The sequence below is a fragment of the Pongo pygmaeus genome, chromosome 9 (genome assembly GCF_028885625.2).
Source record: "Pongo pygmaeus isolate AG05252 chromosome 9, NHGRI_mPonPyg2-v2.0_pri, whole genome shotgun sequence".
NCBI classification, from domain to species: Eukaryota; Metazoa; Chordata; class Mammalia; order Primates; family Hominidae; genus Pongo; species Pongo pygmaeus.
Window position 1 is genome coordinate 115602911 of NC_072382.2, and position 20815 is coordinate 115623725.

The following is a 20815-nucleotide window of genomic DNA, read 5'->3' on the forward strand; positions in this document are numbered from 1 at the left end:
AGGCAAAACATCAAAGTAGGACATACTCTGAACATCTCAAAGCATGAAGAGAGAAAGCTTAGTCATACATTTGCAATGGATGCCTAAGAGAATGCCGTTGCCAATAACATAAAAGGAAACCAAACAATGTGATATACCACACCAACAGAATGAAGGAGAAAAAAAATGGTCACCTTGATTGATACAGAAAAACATTTGACAAAATCCAACACATATTCATAATAAAATCAATCAGAAAACTAGGAATAAAAGGTAATTCCCTCAACATGATACAGGGCCTTTATAAAAAAACCAAGAGTTAACATCATATTCAATGGTGAAAGACTGAAAGCTTTACCCCTAAAACCAGGAACAAGACAAAGATGCCCACTTTCACCACTGCTATTCAACACTGTACTGGAAGTTTAAGCCAGAGCAATCAGGCAAGAATAAAAAATAAATGGCATCTAAATTACAAAGGATAAAAAAGTAAAACTGTATTCACAAAGTGACATGATCCTATATATAAAAAATCCCAAAGAATCTGCAAAAAAGTTACCAGAGCTGGTAAGCAAATTCAGCAGCTTCAAGGTAAACAGGCAAAATTCAGTTGTGTTTCTGTAAAACAGCATAAGAAATCAAAAACGAAATTAAAAAAAAATTACATTTACAATAACATCCTAAGAATAAAATACTTAGGAATAAATTTGACCAAAGAGGTAAAAAACCTGGACCGGGCACAGTGGGTCACTGCTGAGGCTGGGTGCAATGGCTCACACCTGTAATCCCAGCACTTTGGGAGGCTGAGGCGGGCAGATTGCTTGAGCTGAAGTGTTCGAGACCAGCCTGAGCAACATGGCAAAACACATCTCTACAGAAAACACAAAAATTAGTCGGGTGTGGTGGCACATGCCTGTAGTCCCAGCTTCTCAGAAGGCTGAAGTGGGAGGATTGCTTGAGCCCCCAAAAGATGGAGGTTGCAGTCAGCCAACATTGTGCCACTGCACTCCAGCCTGGCAACAGAGTGAGACCCTGTCTCAAAAAAAAAAAAAAAAAAAATTGCTGGTCACAGTGGCTCATGCCTGTAATCCCAGCACTTTGGGAAGCTGAGGTCGTGGATCACCTGAGGTTAGGAGTTTGAGACCAGCCTGGCCAACATGGTGAAACCCCATCTCTACTAAAAATACACAAAATTAGCCAGGCATGGTGGCACATGCCTGTAGTCCCAGCTACTCGGGAGGCTGAGGCAGGAGAATCCCTTGAACTCGAGAGGTGGAGGCTGCAGTGAGCCAAGATCTCACCACTGCACTCCAGCCTGGGCAACAGAGTGAGACTCTGTCTAAAAAAAAAAAAAAAAAAAAAAAAAACTTAAAAAAATTGATGAAAGAAGTTAAAGACCTAAATAAATTGAAAAACATCCAGGTTCATGAACTGGAAAACTGTACTAGTCAGAGTTCCCCAGAGAAACAGAAGCGAAAAGAGATAAATATAGGCAGTGAGATTTATTATAAGGAATCGGCTCACATGACTGCGGAGACTGAGAAGTCTCAAGATCTGCAGTTAGCAAGCTGGAGAACCAGGAGACCAGCGGTGTAGTGTTAGTGTAAGTCTAAGACCCAAGAACCAGGAGAGCTGAGTGTGTAAGTTCCAGTCTGAGTCTGAAGTCCTGTGAACGAAGAGAGCTGATGGTTGTCTAAGTTCCAGTGCCAGGACCAAGGAAAATCAATGTCCCAGCTCAAGCAGTCAGGCAAGCAAAGTTTCCTCTTACTCAGCATTTTTGTTCTATTCAGGTCTTGATTGAATGAGGCCCACTACCCACATTAGGGAGTTCAAACTGCTCTACACAGTCTACTGATTCAATGTTAAGCTTATCCAGAATCACTCTCACAGACAACCTAGAATAATGTTTGACCAAATGTCTGCAAACATACCTCATGGCCCAACCAACTGACACATTAACTTAACCATCATGAAGACAGTATTTTTTTTGGAGATGGGGTCTGTCTCTGTCACCCAGGCTAGAGTGCACCTCAGCCTCCACCCTATAAGCTCAAGTGATCCTCCCTCCTCAGCCTCCCAAGTAGGTGGGAACACAGATGTGTGCCAACTAAGATTTTTTGTATTTTTGGTAAAGGTGGGGTTTCACCATGTTGCCCAGGCTGGTCTTGAACTCCTGAGCTCAAGCAATCCACCCATCTCGGCCTCTTCCCAAAGTGATTACAGGCTTAATACTGTGAAGGTGGCAATACCACGAAGACTTAATACTGTGAAGGTGGCGATACTACTCAAAGCAATTCAAAAGTTCAATGTAATCCCTATCAAAATTCCAATGGCCCTTTGTGTGTGCGTGTGGCTGGGCGTTGGGGGGACCTCTAGTGAAAATCAGAAAACCTGCTAGACAAATTCTAAAAGAGCTGCCAACGCTTTGGCCTTTCTTGCAGAAATAGAAAAGCTGATCCTCAAATTCACACAGAATTTCAAAGGACCTGGAAGAACTAAAACAACATTGAAAAGAAGAACAAAGTTGGAGGACTCACACTTCTTATATCAAAACTTAGTATTAATCCAAAGCTACGGTTATCATAACAGTGTAGTACTGGCATAAGGACAGATACATAGACCAATAGAATAGAATTGAGAATCCAGAAATAAACTCATATCTATGGTCAACCGATTTTCAACAAGAGTGCCAAGACCATTTGATGGGGGGAAAAATCATGTCTTCAACAAATGGTATTGGTACAACTGGATATCCACAGCAGAATAATCACACTGGACCCCTACCTCACACAATACACAAAAATTACTCAAAATGGATCGACAACCTAAATAAAGAACTAAAACTATAAAATTCTTCAAAGAGAACACAGAGATAAGTCTTCGTGACCTTGGATTTGTCAATGGATTCTTAGCTATGACACCAAAAGCACAAGCAACAGAAGAAAAAAATAATAACACTTTTGAGCCAGGAATGGTGGTGTGCACCTGTAGTCCCAGCTACTTGGGACACTGAAGCGGGCTGATGTATTTTTCTTCATCAAAAGGCATTATCAAGAAAGTGAAAAGATAACCGGTATACAAATTCAAGAAATACATACATCAAGAAATACAACAAGAAATACACAGTGCTGGCCGGGAACAGTGGCTCATGCCTGTAATCCAAGCACTCTGGGAAGCCAATGTGGATCACCTGAGGTCAAGAGTTCAAGACCAGCCTGGCCAACATGGTGAAACCCTGTCTCCACTAAAAATACAAATATTAGCCAGGTGTGTTGGCGCGCGCCTATAATCCCAGCTTCCTGGGAGGCTGAGGCAAGAGAATCACTTGAACCCAGGAGGCGGAGGTTGCAGTGAGCCGAGATCATGCCACTGCACTCCAGCCTAGGCGACAGAGTCAGACTCTGTCTTGGGAGGAAAAAAAAAAGAAATATACAGTGTACAAATTATCAAGAAAGTGAAAAGACAATGGGAGAAAATACTTTTAAATCATTTATCTGGTAAGAGTCTAGCATCTAGATGATATAAAGAACTCTCTTTGAACTCTCTTTAAGTCAACAACCAAAAAACAGACAACCCAATTCAAAAATGGACAAAGAACTTAAAAAGATATTTCTCCAAAGAAAATATATAAATAGTCAGTAAGTTTATGAAGACACTTAACATTAGCCATAACATTAACATGGCCAAATCAAAATCACGATGAGATGCCACTTCACACCCATCAGGATGGCTATTATCAAACAAAAACAAAAAATAACAAGTGTTTGATGAGGAAAGAGAAAAACTAGAACCCTTGTGTATTGCTGGTGGGAATATAAAACTCCCCCAGCAACCTTGGAAAACAGTCTGGCAGTTCCTCAAGAAGTTAAACATAGAATTACCGTATGAGTCAACAATTCCTTCTAGGTATATACCCAAAAGAACGGAAAACAGGTACTCAAGTACAAGTATATGAATATTCATAACAGAACTATTCATAATCACCAAAAGGTGTAAATAACTCAAATGTCTGTCAATGGAAGAATGGACAGGCAAAACATATCTATACATACAGTGGAATATTACTCAGTGATTAAAATGAAAAACTAATACATGCTACAACTTGAACAAATCTCAAAAACATTACAATAAATGACAGATGCCACACATAATAGGTCACATATTGTATGATCCATTTAGATGAAATCTCTCTAATAGGTAAATCTAGAGACAGAAAGTAGCTTGGTATTGCCAGGGGTTGAGGGCATGGGGGAATAGGGAGTGACTGCTTAATGGTTACAAAGTTTTCTTTCAGGGTAATGAAAATGTTTTAGAACTAGACGGAATTGGTGATTGCACAATATTGTGAATATATTAAATGTCACTGAACTTGTACACTTTAACTTTTTTTTTTTTCGAGACAGAGTTTCACTCTTGTCACCCAGGCTAGAGTGCAGTGGCACGATCTTGGCTCACTGCAACCTCTGCCTCCCGGGTTCAAGTGATTCTCCTGCCTCAGCCTCCCAAGTAGCTGGAATTACAGGTGCTCACCACCACATCTGGCTAATTTTTGTATTTTTTAGTAGAGATGGGGTTTCACCATGTTGGCCAGGCTCGTCTTGAACTCCTGACAGCCCCACTTTAAAATAATTTTATGTTACATAAATTTTGCCTCAATTGAAAAAAAAAATCACCTGGGTGCAGTGGCACACACCTGTAGTTCCAGCTTTGCAGCAGGCTGAGGCAGAAGGATCACTTGTGCCCAGGATTTTCACTTGTGCCCAGGATTTTCAAACAGTAGTACACCACGATCATGCCTGTGAATAGCCACTGCACTCCAGCCTGAGCAACACAGCAAGACCCCAACTCTATGAAAAAACAAATGAATAAGGAAACCTGTATACACATCCCCACACAGAAGGAAAAAAGGAAGGAAGGAAGGGAGGGAGGAAGGGAGGGAGGGAGGGAGGACACCAGAAAGTACTAACTTGGTCAAGAAGATTGAAAAAGAAAATGTTGTTTAGAAAACGTTGTTTAGAAAACCTTCTTAGGGTTAAAGTGCCTACCAGCCATCATGTAGCATGCAGCTGGTACTTACTGAGGCAGATCTTTAGTTTGGTTCTGTGTGTCTGATATTTTGACCCGTTTCATGTAGAAAGCCTAGATGCTGGAAATAGTGCCATGCAGCCCAGACTCCAGCACACATCAGCCTCCTGGCAAATCCCAATCTTCCTCAGCATCAGTTTCCAGAATGGAAAATGAAGTACACCAAAAGCTTTGACAGCCCTGTATGACTATCAAAGGAAGTATTGCAAACAGAAATTGTTAGCAAAATGAAGAAATGCAATAGAAATGAAAAATACTGGGACTTGCCTGCCCAACTAAACTCCTCTAGAGTTTACAGTAAAAATACTGATATCCTGTGTTATAGTTTTGGTTTTATCACTTACTCGCTGTGTCACTTTGCAAATTCTACTTCCTGGTCATACCAAATCTTCTTTCATAGAGTGCCTATGAGGGTTCAATGAAAAGTTATTAAAATTATTAAAGTTATTAAAGTGCTACATAGTCAAGTGGTAAGTCAGAAACTTTGGTTTTAGAAAGGCTTCTACTAAAGTCGGAGAAATGTTATGCTTCAAGTCAGAATGGCTTGAAGCCACAGCTCTGCTACTTATAATTTAATCATGGTCATAAGCTGCATTTCTCATCTGTAAGATAGAAGCAAACAGACTTCAGTTTAAAATCTCATACGAATAAAGAAGAAAAAGAGATAGGTACCATGGCTCACGCCTGTAATCCCAAAACTATGGAAGGCTCAGGCGGGAGGATCACTGGAGCACAGGAGTTCAAAACCAGCCTGGGCAACATAAAGAGACCCCCCCATCTCTACAAAAAATAAAAATATCAGCTAGGCATGGTGGCACATGTCTGTAGTTCCAGCTACTCAGGAGGCTGAGGTAGGAGAATTGCTTGGGCCCAGGAGGCTGAGGCTGCAGTGAGCCATGATAGAGCCACTGCACTACTCCAGCCTAGGTGACAGAGTAAGACCTTGTCTCAGGAAAAAAAAGAAAAAAAAAGACAAAAGAAACAAAAGGAATAAATAAATAAAATAAACCTCATATGAGGCCCTTATAAGGCATACTAACATCTGAGGTCGGGCACGGTGGCTCATGCCTGTAATCCTAGCACTTTTGGAGGCTGAGGCAGGATGACTTGGTTCATAAGTTTGAGACCAGCCTGGGCAACACAGAGAGACCCCATCGCTACAAGAACTTTTAAAAGTAACCAGAGGCTGGGCGCGGTGGCTCACGCCTATAATCCCAGCACTTTGGGAGGCCAAGGCAGGTGGATCACCTGAGGTCAGGAGTTCAAGACCAGCCTGGCCAACATGGTGAAACCCTGTCTCTACTAAAAATACAAAAATTAGGCGTGGTGGCGTGTGCCTGTAATCCCAGCTACTTGGGAGGCAGAGGCAGAAGAATCACTTGAACCCGGAAGGCGGAGGTTACAGTGAGCTGAGATCACGCCACTGCACTCCATCCTGGGCAACAGAGCGAGGTCCGTCTCAAAAAATAAAATAAAACAAAAGTAGCCAGGTGTGATGCACGCCTGTGGTCCTGGCTACTCAGGAGGCTGAGGTGGGAGGATCGCTTGAGCCTAGGAGGTCAAGGACAAAGTGAGCTATAATCACATCGCTGCACCCCAGTCTGGGTGACAGAGGGAGACAGCCTGCCTTGGAAAAGTAGGCTGCTGAGCAGATTCTGATTACATAAAACCACTCACTGCCTTTCAACCTAATCTGCTGCTGCCTAGTCAGTCCCTCTGCAGGCCTCTGAACAATCGGCCATTTGCTGGAGCCCAGACTGGTCCACACGGCCATCTCATTATTTGGCTTTTGCAGAAGCTGTTATTGCCACCTTAAGCTCTGTAGCAGAATCTGGGAACCAATCTCCCTCAATCTCCTGTCAGCTAAGAGTTAGTCTTGCTCAAGTCTGTATTTTCCAAGTTTTGTATATTGAGTCTGAATACATTGTCACTGGAAAAGTGTTTTAGAAATGAAACAGGTGGGGTTAGAAACTTTGTTCCAAAAGCAAACAAAAGGAGGAAGGTGGAGATAACAGCTGGACTGGGCAATAGACACTTTTGTTGTTGTTATTTGGTTTTAAGATAGAGGACAAGTGCACGGTAAAATGGAAAATGCAAATTCTAAATGTAATATGCAAATGAATCACCCAAGAATCTTGTCAAAAGGCAGAAACTGATTGAATAGGTCTAGAGTGGGGGTACAGGCAGTGGTATGCTGATTGGCAGCGTATGCTTGTTTCCTTGGTATAAATATTCCCACCTTGGCACAGTTATCAACATGAGGTCATTGAACGCAGAGCTGGAAAGAGATGTACAAAATTAGCTGGAGGGGCAGAGCAAGCTGGCTCTAGCACACTCAACTTTCTGCATTTCTAAATCCTAAGGGATGTGAATGCCGCTGGTCTGTGGACCACAATATGAGTAGCAAGGGAGAAGACAGTGAAGGTGTCTGGGGGTTAGACTAAGACTAAGGAGAAGGGACATAATAGAAAGAGAAGAGAGACATCATCTAGATCAGAGTTTGTCAAGCTCAGCACTATTTTATACAATTTACACGTAACTCTGTTTTGAGGGGCTTACTCCTGTACACTGCAGGATGTTTAGCAGCATTCCCGGCTTCTACACACTACATTCCAGTAGCATCCTCCCTCCAGAGTCACAATCAAAAAGTCTCCAGACATTGCCGAATGCTTCCTATATTACAAAATCTCTCCCTAGTAAAAACCATTAATCTAGGTTTATCTCTAAGAAATGAAAGCGGGAAAAAGGAAGGGAATCTTTTCCACCGAAATAAAAGAAAAGAGATGAGATGGCGTAGGGAGAGGGGGACAAAACATGAGGCAGGGAGCTCTTTTTAGACATCAGCGAGCTCAGTCAAGTAGAAAAGAAGATTATCTATTTAGAAAGACTGTAGGAAGGACTGGAAGTTTAAAACATTAGGAGAGTTCTAGAAAAGGCATTACAAGAGTAGTGGAAAGTCTGTGATCCAGGGCAATGGGCCCATCAACTATGAGACAGGACCAGGGGCGCCTTGGGCTCTTGGGGTCAGAACTGCCTAGATACAATTCCAACTGTACCATATCCTCACTGGGTGACCTTGGAAACCTCATGGAGTTGTGTCAGTACTGACAGAATGCTATGTTAAGTTCTGAGCACAGAGTCTGGCACATAGTGCATGCTCAATTAGCATTAGCTATTACTATTACCAGCATTATTTTCCTTGGTAAGTACTTGCTTCATTTTACTATTAATTTCTTTGATGAAACAGAACACATGGAGAGATCTCGCCTGGTAAGATGTTATTTGCCAGTAAGTCTTAATACTGTTTGCAGGCCGAGGCGGGCGGATCACGAGGTCAGGAGATCGAGACCATCCTGGCGAACACTGTGAAACCCGGTCTCTACTAAAAATACAAAAACATCAGCCGGGCATGGTGATGGGCGCCTGTAGTCCCAGCTACTTGGGAGGTTGAGGCAGGAGAATGGCATGAACCCGGGGGGCGGCGCTTGCAGTGAGTAGAGATAGTGCCACTGCACTCCAGCCTGAGCAACAGAGCGAGACTCCATCTCAAAAAAAAAAAAAAAATTCTGTTTGCATTTGGGGGCAGAGGGGCATGAGAGTTGTGGAACCAATCACTGACTTACTGATGTTTTAAAAATCAATTAATGAGACAAAGTAAAAGGAAATGAAAGGTCAATAAATCAAGAGAAAGCAAAAAGGACATTAAATTTTCGCTGAAACTGGCAGGTTTTTATAGGGCTTCAGCTGACATAAAGAATGTGTGATGTGAACCCTCAGTACAGCTGCCAAGAATGACAGGTTTATAAGAACCAAACTGACTTCAAGTTGTTTCTCCTGTAATAGTAAACTTTGCTGCTATCGAAGTCAAGAATTGATTAAAATACAGGAATCTGTCAGTATGTAATCTCTTTAGATATTGCTGCTATCGAAGTCAAGAATTGATTAAAATACAGGAATCTGTCAGTATGTAATCTCTTTAGATATTCGAATACCAGTTTGCAGTCTAGAGGATTTAGTGAAATCATAAAGTGTCTACTCTTCAGATTCGAGTCCATACTGACAGCATATTTCAAGAGTACTACATATTTCTCTCACTAAAATTCTTGGGAGGCCATAAAGGGTTTTGTCTGTCCTGTGTACAACTGACCAATAAGGAAAGGGAAGCAGTCTAGGCTTTAAATAGCTTCTGAGTGTCAGGGAAGGATAGCTCTCCTCAACTAGAACAATGAAATATCCTTTAAGGAAGGTAGAATGCCTCAGAGAGTTCAAAATAAAAGAATCCATCCTAACATGAAACTTACCAAGATGAGGAAGAAGTTATTAAAATCTTTCCTGTAAGATCAAAAGGTACTTTTCCTGTAAGTTCCTTCAACCTATCCTGTTAACTTTAAGCATTTTATTAGCAAAAATAAAAGGGGCAAACATTATCAAGCATTCCAAGCTTATCAGCTTTCTGTATAGGGCAAATCACTGGGAAGAACAGTAAATGTCATCACTCTGCAGGTGGCCAGGAATCAAGAGTACTCCAGCCAGCCACAGCCACTGGAGTTCCAAGCCTTCCCAAAATAGCTATGACTTACATACAAATGCTCATCAAGTAGCTCACACACAAACTCTCAAATGGAGAATGCTGAAATAGGGTCACTACTCAAACTGCGGCAGAGGTAAATGAAGATGCCACTGATTAATAGGCACATGGTCTTAAATGACTGAGCCACGACAAATTTAAATCTGACTTCTCTCCCTTAAAATACTCTCTTCTCTAAATCAATATGATAGTCTCCAAACTAAAATTTTCCCATGTTTTTAAATCACTGTGCTAAAAACAAATAGAACTGATCTCTGAAGCCAGAAAAAAATCTTGACACATTTCAATAGGCACTTGTGAACATCTAACAATAATATTTCCATTAGAAGTCAGTGCATGATACTTCCGTTTCGGAGCCCAGAACCTGGAAGTATCTTTTTCTATGAGTTTTAAAAAGTGCATCCAGGCTGGGCGCTGTGGCTCACGCCTGTAATCCCAACACTTTGGGAGGCCAAGGCGGGCAGATCACGAGGTCAAGAGATCGAGACCCTCCTGGCCAACATAGTGAAACCCCATCTCTACTAAAAATACAAAAATTAGCTGGGCGTGGCGGCACGCGCCTGTAGTCTCAGCTACTCGGTAGGCTGAGGCAGGAGAATCGCTTGAACCCGGGAGACGTAAGTTGCAGTGAGCCGAGATCGCGCCACTGCACACCAGCCTGGGCGACAAAGTGAGACTCCGTCTGAAAAAAAAAAAAAAAAAGTGCGTCCAGACTGGGTGCGGTGGCTCACGCCTGTAATCCCAGCACTCTGGAAGGCCGAGGTGGGCGAATCACCTGAAGCGGGGAGTTTGAGACCAGCCTGACCAATATGGTGAAACCCCGACTCTATTAAAAACACAAAAATTAGCCTGGCCGGTGGCGGGCGCCTGTAACAGCAGCTACTCAGGAGGCTGAGGCGGAGGATGCAGTGAGCCGAGATCGCGCCACAGCACTCCAGCCTAGACAACAGAGGGAGACTCCGTCTCAAAAAAAAAAAAAAAAAAAAAAGGGCCTAAATACTACTGGCCTTCCAGACAAAACAGTAAAAAGGTATAAAAGGATTCTCACCTGAGGGTATCTGTCTGCCAGCTTTGTGTGACAAATACAAAGTTTCTCATCTCCAAACTCGTATTTGAATAACTGGCACAGATTTCCCGTTTTCTCTTGAAAAAGTGCAGTACTTGAGGGGTGAGGAGGTGGTGTTAAGTTATAACATTCCGAAGTAACACTAGAAGACATGCTCAAATTGCCCTCTTCCCAAGTTTCTTCATACAGACATTAGCTTTTCTCTCAAACCAGGGTTCTTTCACTCTCACCAGATTCTTAGATCAGAAGTCCTTGTATTGATTTCAATCTTCTTAGACTTCGGGAACAGGAGATCATTATCAGTAGACTTTCTATTCATCACGCAGCTCCTCCCCCTCCTTAAAAATCTAGAGTGATGAAGGCAATAATTGGGGAGGCTGCGCTGTTTTGTTTTTAAAGCCGGGTGGAGAGGGAGGGAAGTGGTGGTAACTGGGACCCCTGGTCTTATAGAAGACGGTGATTAATTCCGGACTTTAAGTGAGATAACTTCGGTCTGCTTTAACCTTTTAAAAACGCCGCCATAAAACTGATTTAAAAGTCAAAGCAAAACAAAACAAAACCAACCAACGCTGCCGCTTTCGGAAGTTTCTCACCCCGGTCGGGGCCCAGGAGCGCTCACCTTACTGATCCCTGCGGCGGAGAACCCCACGTCCAGCCCTTTATATTTGGTTTCCCAAAATCTGGAAATCCCCCTCCAACTTCACCTCGCCCACGGACGCGAAGATGCAGTCCTCAATCTCCGCGGCCCGAGCCCCGCAGAGCCCTTGGCCTTCTCACCCACGCTCGCGGGCGCACCCCCTGTCCCGCCCGGCCGGGGCGCCCTCCGCAGCCCGCAACCCGCAGCCCTGCAGGCCCCGCACCCTCCCCTCAGGGCCTGGAGCCCGCCCCCAGCTCCCGCTCGCCGCCGCGGAGCCCACCGAGCCGTGGCCGTCTGCCGCGCCGGCCGCGTCGTCCTGCTGCAGCTCCGCAGTCATGGCCGAGGCGCCCAGCCGCGGGTCACCAGTCTCCCGCCGCAGCCGCCGCCGGCCCAGCCTCTCACAACTAGGCCCCGCCCCCACCCTCCACCCCGCTCCGTCCCGCCCCCGCCCGCAGCGCGCGCCGGAGGCCTGGCCCACATGCCCCGCCCCCGGCATGCGCGCGCACGCAAGGCGCGCGGCCCGGGGCCGAACAGTTCTGCGTGCTCCCGCGCACGCCCGGCTGACCAGACGTCGGTCACGTGACCCCCGCCCCGCCTGTCGCTGTTGGTCAGCTTCACAGCCCGTGGAAGATGCGGGCCGCGCTGCTAGTGCCCGGGAACTGGGTTTGGGAATCTTGGGAGCCGCGTTCTAGAGTGTTCTCCGCTCTCTGCCCTCAAAACCTCATTTCTAGGACTGACCTCTGGCTCCACCCTCCCCACGGGCGAGTTAAAACTGTTCCCCCGCCGTGGGAAACTGCCGAATGACCGTGGAATAAAGGATTTCCCACCAGGCTTTGTAGCCATTTCCAACTCCAGTGACATGAAAAAGTGTTCACCATCTTTAAGGAGAGAAGGAGAATGAATGCAGTCGCTTGTCTAAAGCTAACCAAACGGACCAAAGCCTCCGTTCATGGGTGTCCCGCTTGGTGCCCTTAACCCTGATGCTCTTAACCTGGGCGTGATAAGAAAAATTGCAGTTTTTCCATTTTCGATTTTCAGAAGTTCAAACTAAAATTTTGTGTTACTTTGTTATGTTTGAGCCAGATATTTACGATTTCATGTTAAAAGACCAGGTGCTCCTATTTGTTTTTTGTTTGTTTGGTTTCGGTTTGGTTTTTGTTTTTTTTTTTTGAGACGGAGTCTCACTCTGTCCCCCAGGCTGGAGTGCGGCCGCAAGGTCTCGGCTCACTGCAACTTCCGCCTCCTGGGTTCAAGCGATTCTCCTGAGTAGCTGGGATTACAGGCACGCTGTACCACACCCGGGGTTTCACCATGTTGCCCAGGGTGGCCTCGAATTCCTGACCTCAGGTGATCCGCCTGTCTCGGCCTCCCAAAGTGCTGGGATTACAGGCGTGAGCCCCCGCGCCAGGCCTGAATTGTATTTTCAACAACTGTGTGGGAATTGTGATTACTGGACCACGTTTCACATTTAAGATACAAATGTGTCATGATGGCAAACCCACTTGACAAGCTGCTGGGTGTCCCAAATCTGCGTAGAGGCTGAGTGTGGAAGGGCGTCTTTTAAGAGTAGCACCTACACCCTTGCCCTGGTCTGATCTGACTCTCAAGCTACACTTTAAGTGTGAATTTAACATGGACGGTGGCCTTTCCTATACTGCTGGCATTGTTGTCGCTGGGATTGTTATGTTTCACCTGCAGGCCTCCGTAGTCTGCATGCGGGCGCAGTTTTTGACAAAAGGAAACAGGTACAGGTCAGGTGCAGCTCCAAGGAGAGGCCAGATTACTCTCTGAGGCCTGAACTAGGACTGCTGCAACTTCCACCATCTGGAGATGCAGGAATCCCCTTCCCCTGGCAGATAAACTGGTAGATTAGCATGGTTGCAGTGATACTAACTTGGAATCTTCCACATTCAACAGGCTGACTCTGTGTTTGTGTCTGCAGGTTGTAGGACATTTTATGTATGTGGCTCTGCCATTTTTCCTTTCCTCATGAGTGACTGTGTTTATGGCCTCAACCTGGGTGTCATTGCAGAACAGGTTGATTTCAGGTTGATGCTGGTTTTCTTTTTTTTTTTTTTTGAGACAGGGTCTCGCTCTGTCTGAAATACAGTAGTGTTTCTGAAATACAGTAGTGAGATCATGGCTCACTGCAGCCTTGAATTCCTGGGCTCAAGCAGTCCAACTGCCTCAGCCTCTGAAGCAGCAGGGACTTCATGCATGTGCCATGCCCAACTAATTTTTGTGTCTTTTTTGTGGAGATGGGATCTCAGTATGTTGCCCAGGATGGTCTCAAACTTCTGGTCTCAAGCAACCCTCCTGCCTTGGCCTCCCAAAATGTGGGGATTACAGACATGAGTCACCACACCCAGCCCACGTTGATTTCTGAGTCTAGCTTATTTGCAGCATTGCCTATTTCTACACTGCTAGAATGCTTCATTTACCGTGTCTCTGGAGCAACCCTTATTTGTCTTTACACATTCATTTTAGGAAATTGCATGTTTATTGTGTGTAAGTGGTGTCAAAACATATAACCCTTTGTATTAGTCTGTTCTGACACTGCTATAAAGAACTACCTGAGCCTGGGTAAGTTATGAAGAAAAGAGGTTTGACTCAGGGGCATAACAGGAAGCAAGACTGGGAGGCCTCAGGAAACGTACAGTCGTGGTGGAAGGCAAAGGGGAAGCAGGCATGTCTTACCATGGCAGAGTAGGAGAGAGAGAACAAAAGGAGAAGTGTCCCTCCCCCACACACACACAAAGATCTCATAAGAACTCACTATCATGAGAAATGCATGGGGGAAATCCACCCCATAATCCAATCATGTCCCACCAGGTCCCTCCCCTGGCAAGTGGGATTACAATTCGACATGAGATTTGGGTGGGGACCCAGAGCCAAACCATATTAACGTTATTCATTAAAATTTTCTTTTTCTTTTTTTTTTTTTTGAGACGGAGTATCGTTCTGTCGCCCAGGCTGGAGTGCAGTGGCGTGATCTCAGCTCACTGAAACCTCTGCCTCCCGGGTTCAAGCAGCTCTCCTGCCTCAGACCCCCAAGGGGACTACAGGCGCCTCAGACTCCCCTGGGACTATAGGCATGCACCACCATGCCTGGCTACTTTTTAGTAGAGACAGGGCTTCACCATGTTGACCAGGCTGGTCTCCAACTCTTAACCTCGTGATCCACCTGCCTCTGCCTCCCAAAGTGCTGGGATTACAGGCATGAGCCACCGCGCCCAGCCTTCATTAAAATTTTCTTAAAAGACCAGCAGACCTAGGCCAATCACAGTGGTTCATGCCTGTAATCCCAGCAGTTTAGGAGGCTGAGGTGGGCAGATCACATGAACTCAGGAGTTGGAGACTACCCTGGGCAATGTGGCAAAACTCCATCTATACAGGAAATACCAAAAAAAAAAAAAGTATTAGTCCATCTTCACGCTGCTAATGAAGACATATCCAAGACTGGGCAATTTACAGAAGAAAGAGGTTTAATTGGACTCACAGTTCCACATGGCTGGGGAGGCGTCAGAATCATGGTGGGAGGTGAAAGGCACTTCTTATATGGCAGCAGCAAGAGAAAATGAGGAAGAAGCAAAAGTGGAAACCTCTGATAAACCCATTGGATCTCATGAGACTTATTCACGATCACAAAAATAGCACGGGAAAGACCGGCCCTCATGATTCAATTACCTCCCCATGAGTACCACCCACAAACACGTGGGAATTCTGGGAGATAAAATTCAAGTTGAGATTTGGGTGAGGGCATGGCCTAACCATATCATTCCACCTCTGGCCCCTCAAAATCTCATGTCCTCACATTTCAAAACCAATCATGCCTTCCCAACAGCCTCTCAAAGTCTTAACTCATTTCAGCATTAACCCAAAGTCCACAGTCTAAAGTCTCATCTGAGACAAAGCAAGTCCTTGCTGCCTATGAACCTGTAAAATTAAAAGCAGGCTAGTTATTTCCTAGATACAATGGGGGTACAGGTATTGGGTAAATACAGCAGTTCCCAATGGGAGAAATTGGCCAAAACAAAGGGGTTACAAGGCCCAAGGAAGTCCAAAATCCAGCGAGGCAGTCAAATTGTAAAGCTCTAAAATGATCTCCTTTGACTCTAGCTCTCACATCCAGGTCACACTGATGCAAGAGGTGGGTTCCCATGGTCTTGGGCAGCTCTGCTCCTGTGGCTTTGCAGGGTAGAGTCTCCCTCTTGGCTGCTTTCATGGGCTGGCATTGAGTGTCTGCGGCTTTTCCAGGCACACAGTGCAAGCTGTTGGTGGACCTACCATTCTGGGCTCTGGAGGACAGTGACCCTCTTCTCACAGCTCCACTAGGCAGTGCCCCAGTAGGGACTCTGTGTGGGGGCTCCGACCCCACATTTCCCTTCCACACTGCCCTAGCAGAGGTTCTCCATGAGGGCCCCATCCCTGCGGCAAACTTTTGCCTGGGCATCCAGGTGTTTCCATACATCTTCTGAAATCTAGATGGAGGTTCCCAAACCTAAATTCTTGACTTCTGTGCACCCGTAGATTCAACTTGGAAGCTGCCAAGGCTTGGGGCTTCCATCGTTTGAAGCCACAGCCCGAGCTGTGCGTTGGTCCCTTTCAGCCATGTCTGGAGCATCTGGGACACAGGGCACCAAGTCCCTAGGCTGCACACTGCATGGGGACTCTGGGCCTGGCCCACAAAACCACTTTTTCCTCCTGGGCCTCCGGACTTAAGATGGGAGGGGCTGCTGTGAAGGTCTCTGACATGGCCTGGAGACATTTTTCCCGTGGTCTTGGGGATTAACATTAGGCTCCATGCTACTTACGCAAATTTCTACAGCTGGTGTGAATTTCTCCCCAGAAAATGGGTTTTTCTTTTCTTTCTTTCTTTCTTTTTTTTTTTTTTTGAGGCGGAGTCTTGCTCTTGCTCTTGCTCTGTTACCCAGGCTGGAGTGCAGTGGTGCGATCTTGGCTCACTGCAACCTCTGCCACCCAGGTTCAAACCATTCTCCTGTCTCAGCCTCCCGAGTAGCTGGGACTACAGGCACCCGCCATCACGCCTGGCTAATTTTTGTATTTTTAGTAGAGACGGGGTTTCACCGTGTTGACCAGGGTGGTCTTGATCTCTTGACCTTGTGATTCACCCACCTTGGCCTCCCAAAGTGCTGGGATTACAGGTGTGAGCCACCGTGCCCAGCCAGGTTTTTTTCTTTTCTATCACATTGTCAGAGTGCAAATTTTTCAAAATTTATGCTTTGTTTCCTTTTTAAAACTGAATGCTTTTAACAGCACCCAAGTCATCTTTTGAATGCTTTGCTGCTTAGAAATTTTTTCCACCAGATACCCTAAATTATCTCTCTCAAGTTCAAAGTTCCACAGATCTCTAGGGAAGGGGCAAAATGCCACCAGTCTCTTTGCTAAAACACCTTTGCTCCAGTTCCCAACAAGTTCCTCATCTGCATCTAAGACCACCTCAACCTGGACCTTATTGTTCATATCACTCTCAGCATTTTCATCAGAGCCATTCAACAAGTGAGGTTGGGTGAAGGCACAGCCAAACCATGTCAAAAAATTAGCCAGGTCCAGTGGCTTGTGCCTGTAGTCCCACCTACTTGGGAGGCTGAGGGAGGGGAATCACCTGAGCCCAGGACGTTAAGGCTGCAGTGAGCCCAGATCGCACCACCCTATTCCAGCCTGGGTGATGGAGTGAGACCCTGTCTCAAAAAAAAAAAAAAAAAAGAAAGACCACCAGACCTCCTATACCCTTATCTCTGAAAGAGATGTGTACAGGCCCTTTGGTAAATATAGGCCCTGAGTTTTGATTAAACCTCTTTCTGCTGGATGGTTCTAAACAGGGCTCCAGATCTAATAAATATAATTAATTTGGGGCTAGATATGATAAATCCTGTTAGCCTCCTTTAACTTCCACTTGGTGCTGGACATGGTAATCAGCTAGACACACCCTATCCTACCACAGCATTTAATGAGCAAGTCTACATCAGTGCTTGGCCATCAGTTGGCAAGTCTTACAGTGATCAAATATCAAAAGTGGATATCACGGAACGTGCTGTCACCATAGAAAATCCCATCTCATTCCTCTAATGGGCTTATACATGAAGGCTCTAGAATAATTCTATTATTAGTCAATAATCATTTCAAGAGTATCCAGGGGAGAAAATATTGATAAGAAGCAATAATAAACAATTGGTGTGTTTAAACAGGGAATAATTTGCAGAGTATTTTTCCAGAGAGGAAAATGATTTTTTTTTTCCTTTTCCTGGAAAACCTTTTGTCCCAATGCTAAGTTATTTTTATTTTTTTATTTTTTTCCTGAGATGGAGTCTTGCTCTGTTGCCCAGAGCTGAAGTGCAGTGGTGTGATCTCAGCTCACTGCAACCTCCACCTCCCGGGTTCAAGCAATTCTTCTGCCTCAGCCTCCCGAGTAGCTGGGATTACAGGCATGCGCCACCATGCCCGGCTAATTTTTGTATTTTTAATAGAGACGGGGTTTCACCATGTTGGCCAGGCTGGTCTCGAACTCCCCGCCTCGGCCTCCCAAAGTGCTGAGATTACAGGCATGAGCCACTGTGCCCAGCCTATAAGTTATTTTCTAAGTCAATGGATTTTTCTTCTGATTTACTGCAAACCCAAAATACAATTTATATTATAATAAAATGATCTTGTTTGAATGATTGAATTCTTGTGTGGATTGAGGAGCTAAGTGACAATGAAGGGAAAATGTTAGGAAAAGAATAGAGAAAAGAAGAAATAAAGAAATATGCACTTATGTTTCTTCTCTGCTTCACTCTTGTAAATGTTTTTTGCCAGTGGCTTCTGAGCAACTGGATTTGAAAGCCGCAGGCTATGGCTGATTGACAGGTGTGACTGGTCTTTAAGCTATGGATTCCTTTCCAAGAATGATTAGTCAGAAATGTCCTTAAGGGCCAGCTCCTCAGCAGCTAGGAAAATGGCCTTTGGAGGATAAAATACAGATATTTCAGTAATAACCCCTAGATTAAAGAGTTCGCTTATTTAAGGTTAAATTATAGGTGTTAAGAAAATGTTTCAGAAAAGGATCTATGGTTGGTTGAAAAATAAATGGATTTCCAACCTGCCTCAAATGTGTAATGTAGGCAGTGTAGTGTGTGGAGAATTGAAATAGCTTTTGGTAAAGTTAATGAGTTCATTTTAGAAGTACAGTTAACTAGGCCGGCGTGGTGGCTTACGCCTGTAATCCCAGCACTTTAGGAGGCCAAGGTGGGTGGATCACAAGGTCAGGAGATCGAGACCATCCTGGCCAACATGGTGAAACTCCATCTCTACTAAAAATACAAAAATTAGCTGGGCGTGGTGGCGTGTGCCTTATAGTCCCAGCTACTCGGGAGGCTGAGGCAGGAGAATCGCCTGAACCTGGGAGGCGGAGATTGCAGTGAGCCAAGATCGCATCACTGCACTCCAGCCTGGGTGGCAGAGCGAGACTACGTCTCAAAAAGAAAAAAAGAAAAGAAAAGAAGTGCAGTTAATGAGTATACACAGGGGATTGATTCCAGAACCTCCACCTGACTCTACCATAACGAAGTCTGCACATACTCAAATTGTGAAGTTGACCCTGCAGAACCCACTTATAGGAAAAGTCAGCCCTCTACATACTCGGGTTTCATAACCCTTGAATACTGTTTGTTTGTTTGTTTTTGAGACAGGGTCTTTCTCCGTTGCCCAGGCTGGAGTGCAATGGCAGGATCACAGCTCACTGCAGCCTCGAATTCCTGAGCTCAAGCGATCCTCCCACCTTGGCCTCCCAAAATGTTGGGATTACAAGTGTAAGCCATTGCACCCAGCTTGAATACAGTATTTTTGATCCATGTGTGTATTTTGATTTGTATATAAGTGGATCCATGCAATTAAAACGCACGTGGACTCTATTTGGCTTTGGTATTCAGAATATGAGCTCTCCGTGGCTGACCTTTGTAATTCCAGCACCTTGAGGGGGCTGAGGTGGGAGGATCACTTGAGGCTAGGAGTTCCAGACCAGTCCAGGCAATATAGCAAGATGCCATCTCTACAAAACCTACAAAAATCAGCTGGGTATGGGTGGTGCACACCTATAGTCCCAACTACTCCAGAGGCTGACGCAGGAGGATCACTTGAGCCCAGGAAATCGAGGCAGCAGTGAGCTATGATTATGCCACTGCACTCCAGCCTGGGTGACAGGGTGAGACCCTGTCTCTAAAAAAGAAAATAATAATTTTATTGATCTGGTACTTAACTCTGGAAGAAAAGAGAACTATTATTATTATTTATTTCTTTATTTTTGAGATGGAGTTTCGCTCTTGTTGCCCAGGCTGAAGTGCAGTGGCGCGATCTCAGCTCACTGCAACCTCCGCCTCCTGGGTGCAAGCAATTCTCCTGCCTCAGGCTCCAGAGTAGCTGGGATTACAGGTATGCGCCACCACGCCCAGTTAATTTTGTATTTTTAGTAGAGACAGGGTTTCTCCATGTTGGCCAGGCTGGTTTCGAACTTCTGACCTCAGGTGATTCCACCCCCCACCCCGCCTCAGCCTCCCAAAGTGCTGGGATTACAGGTGTGAGCCATGAGCCACCGCGCCCAGCCTGAGAACTGTTTTTAATTGGGAAGCTGAAGTTTGGGGATCACTTGAACAAAGGAGTTCAAGGCTGCAGTGGGCCAAGATTGTGCCACTGCACTCCAGCCTGGATGACAGAAACAGACCCCATCTATAAAAGTAAATAAAATAAAATAGAACATTTTTAGAGGAAGTAATAGCTAACATTATCGAGCACTTAGGTCAGGTGGTTCTCTGAGTACTTTGCACATAGGAACCGATTTTATTCTCACAATACCGTATAAAGTAAGCGCTGTTAGCATTACAGTTGTACCTGCTTTACAAGTGAGGAAACCACCACAGACAGATTAAGTAATTTGCCCAAGGTCTTTCTAAAACAGCACTCTAAATCAAGCATTTAAACTCTCTCTTTCTATAGCCCAAGGTTAAAGATAAGGAGATTCAGGTTTAGAGAAACCCTAATTGGGATAGATGAATAATTAGAGAGAAAACTGCCTCCAAAGATTTATCTGGCCAGGTGGCAAGGTGGCTCACGCTTGCAATCCCAGCACCTTAGAAGGCTGAGGTGGGTGGATCACCTGAGGTCAGGAGTTTGAGACTAGCCTGGCCAACATGGTAAAACCCTGCCTCTACTAAAATTACAAAAAGTAGCCGGGTGTGGTGGCGGGCGCCTATAATCCCAGCTACTCAGGAGCCTGAGGCAGGAGCATCGCTTGAACCCGAGAGACGGAGGTTGCAGTGAGCCAAGATTGCATCATTGCATTCCAGCCTGGGAGACAGAGTGAGACTCCTGGGGGTGGCACTGAAGCTGAGTTGGCAAAGATAGGGAAAGCTGAGGGGAAAAATGGGAGTTTTAGCACTGCTAAGTTTAGCTTAAAGCTGCCTCCTTA

At 45.2% G+C, this 20815-nt stretch overlaps 1 protein-coding gene and 1 non-coding gene across 31 annotated transcripts in view; both read right to left on the reverse strand.

Annotated features, from left to right (window-relative positions):
- The window catches only part of USP28 (ubiquitin specific peptidase 28), a 76803-nt gene extending 65024 nt beyond the window's left edge, over nucleotides 1-11779 (reverse strand). For 12 of the 30 annotated variants that reach the window (XM_063671467.1, XM_063671464.1, XM_063671459.1 and 9 more), the window contains exon 1: nucleotides 11636-11764. In XM_063671467.1, coding sequence (XP_063527537.1) covers nucleotides 11636-11692 — 57 coding nt within the window. In that variant the 5' untranslated portion in view covers nucleotides 11693-11764. Of the gene's footprint in view, nucleotides 1-4672; nucleotides 4827-5056; nucleotides 5263-5408; nucleotides 5470-10700; nucleotides 11066-11635 lie in introns of those variants that run through there. The other 18 variants (XM_063671462.1, XM_063671456.1, XM_063671452.1 and 15 more) reach the window with 7 other exon arrangements.
- LOC129009118 (U7 small nuclear RNA) lies at nucleotides 2343-2405 on the reverse strand. Its single transcript, XR_008492657.1, has one exon. It is a non-coding gene; the product is annotated as a U7 small nuclear RNA (small nuclear RNA).
- Nucleotides 11780-20815: the final 9036 nt, after the last annotated feature.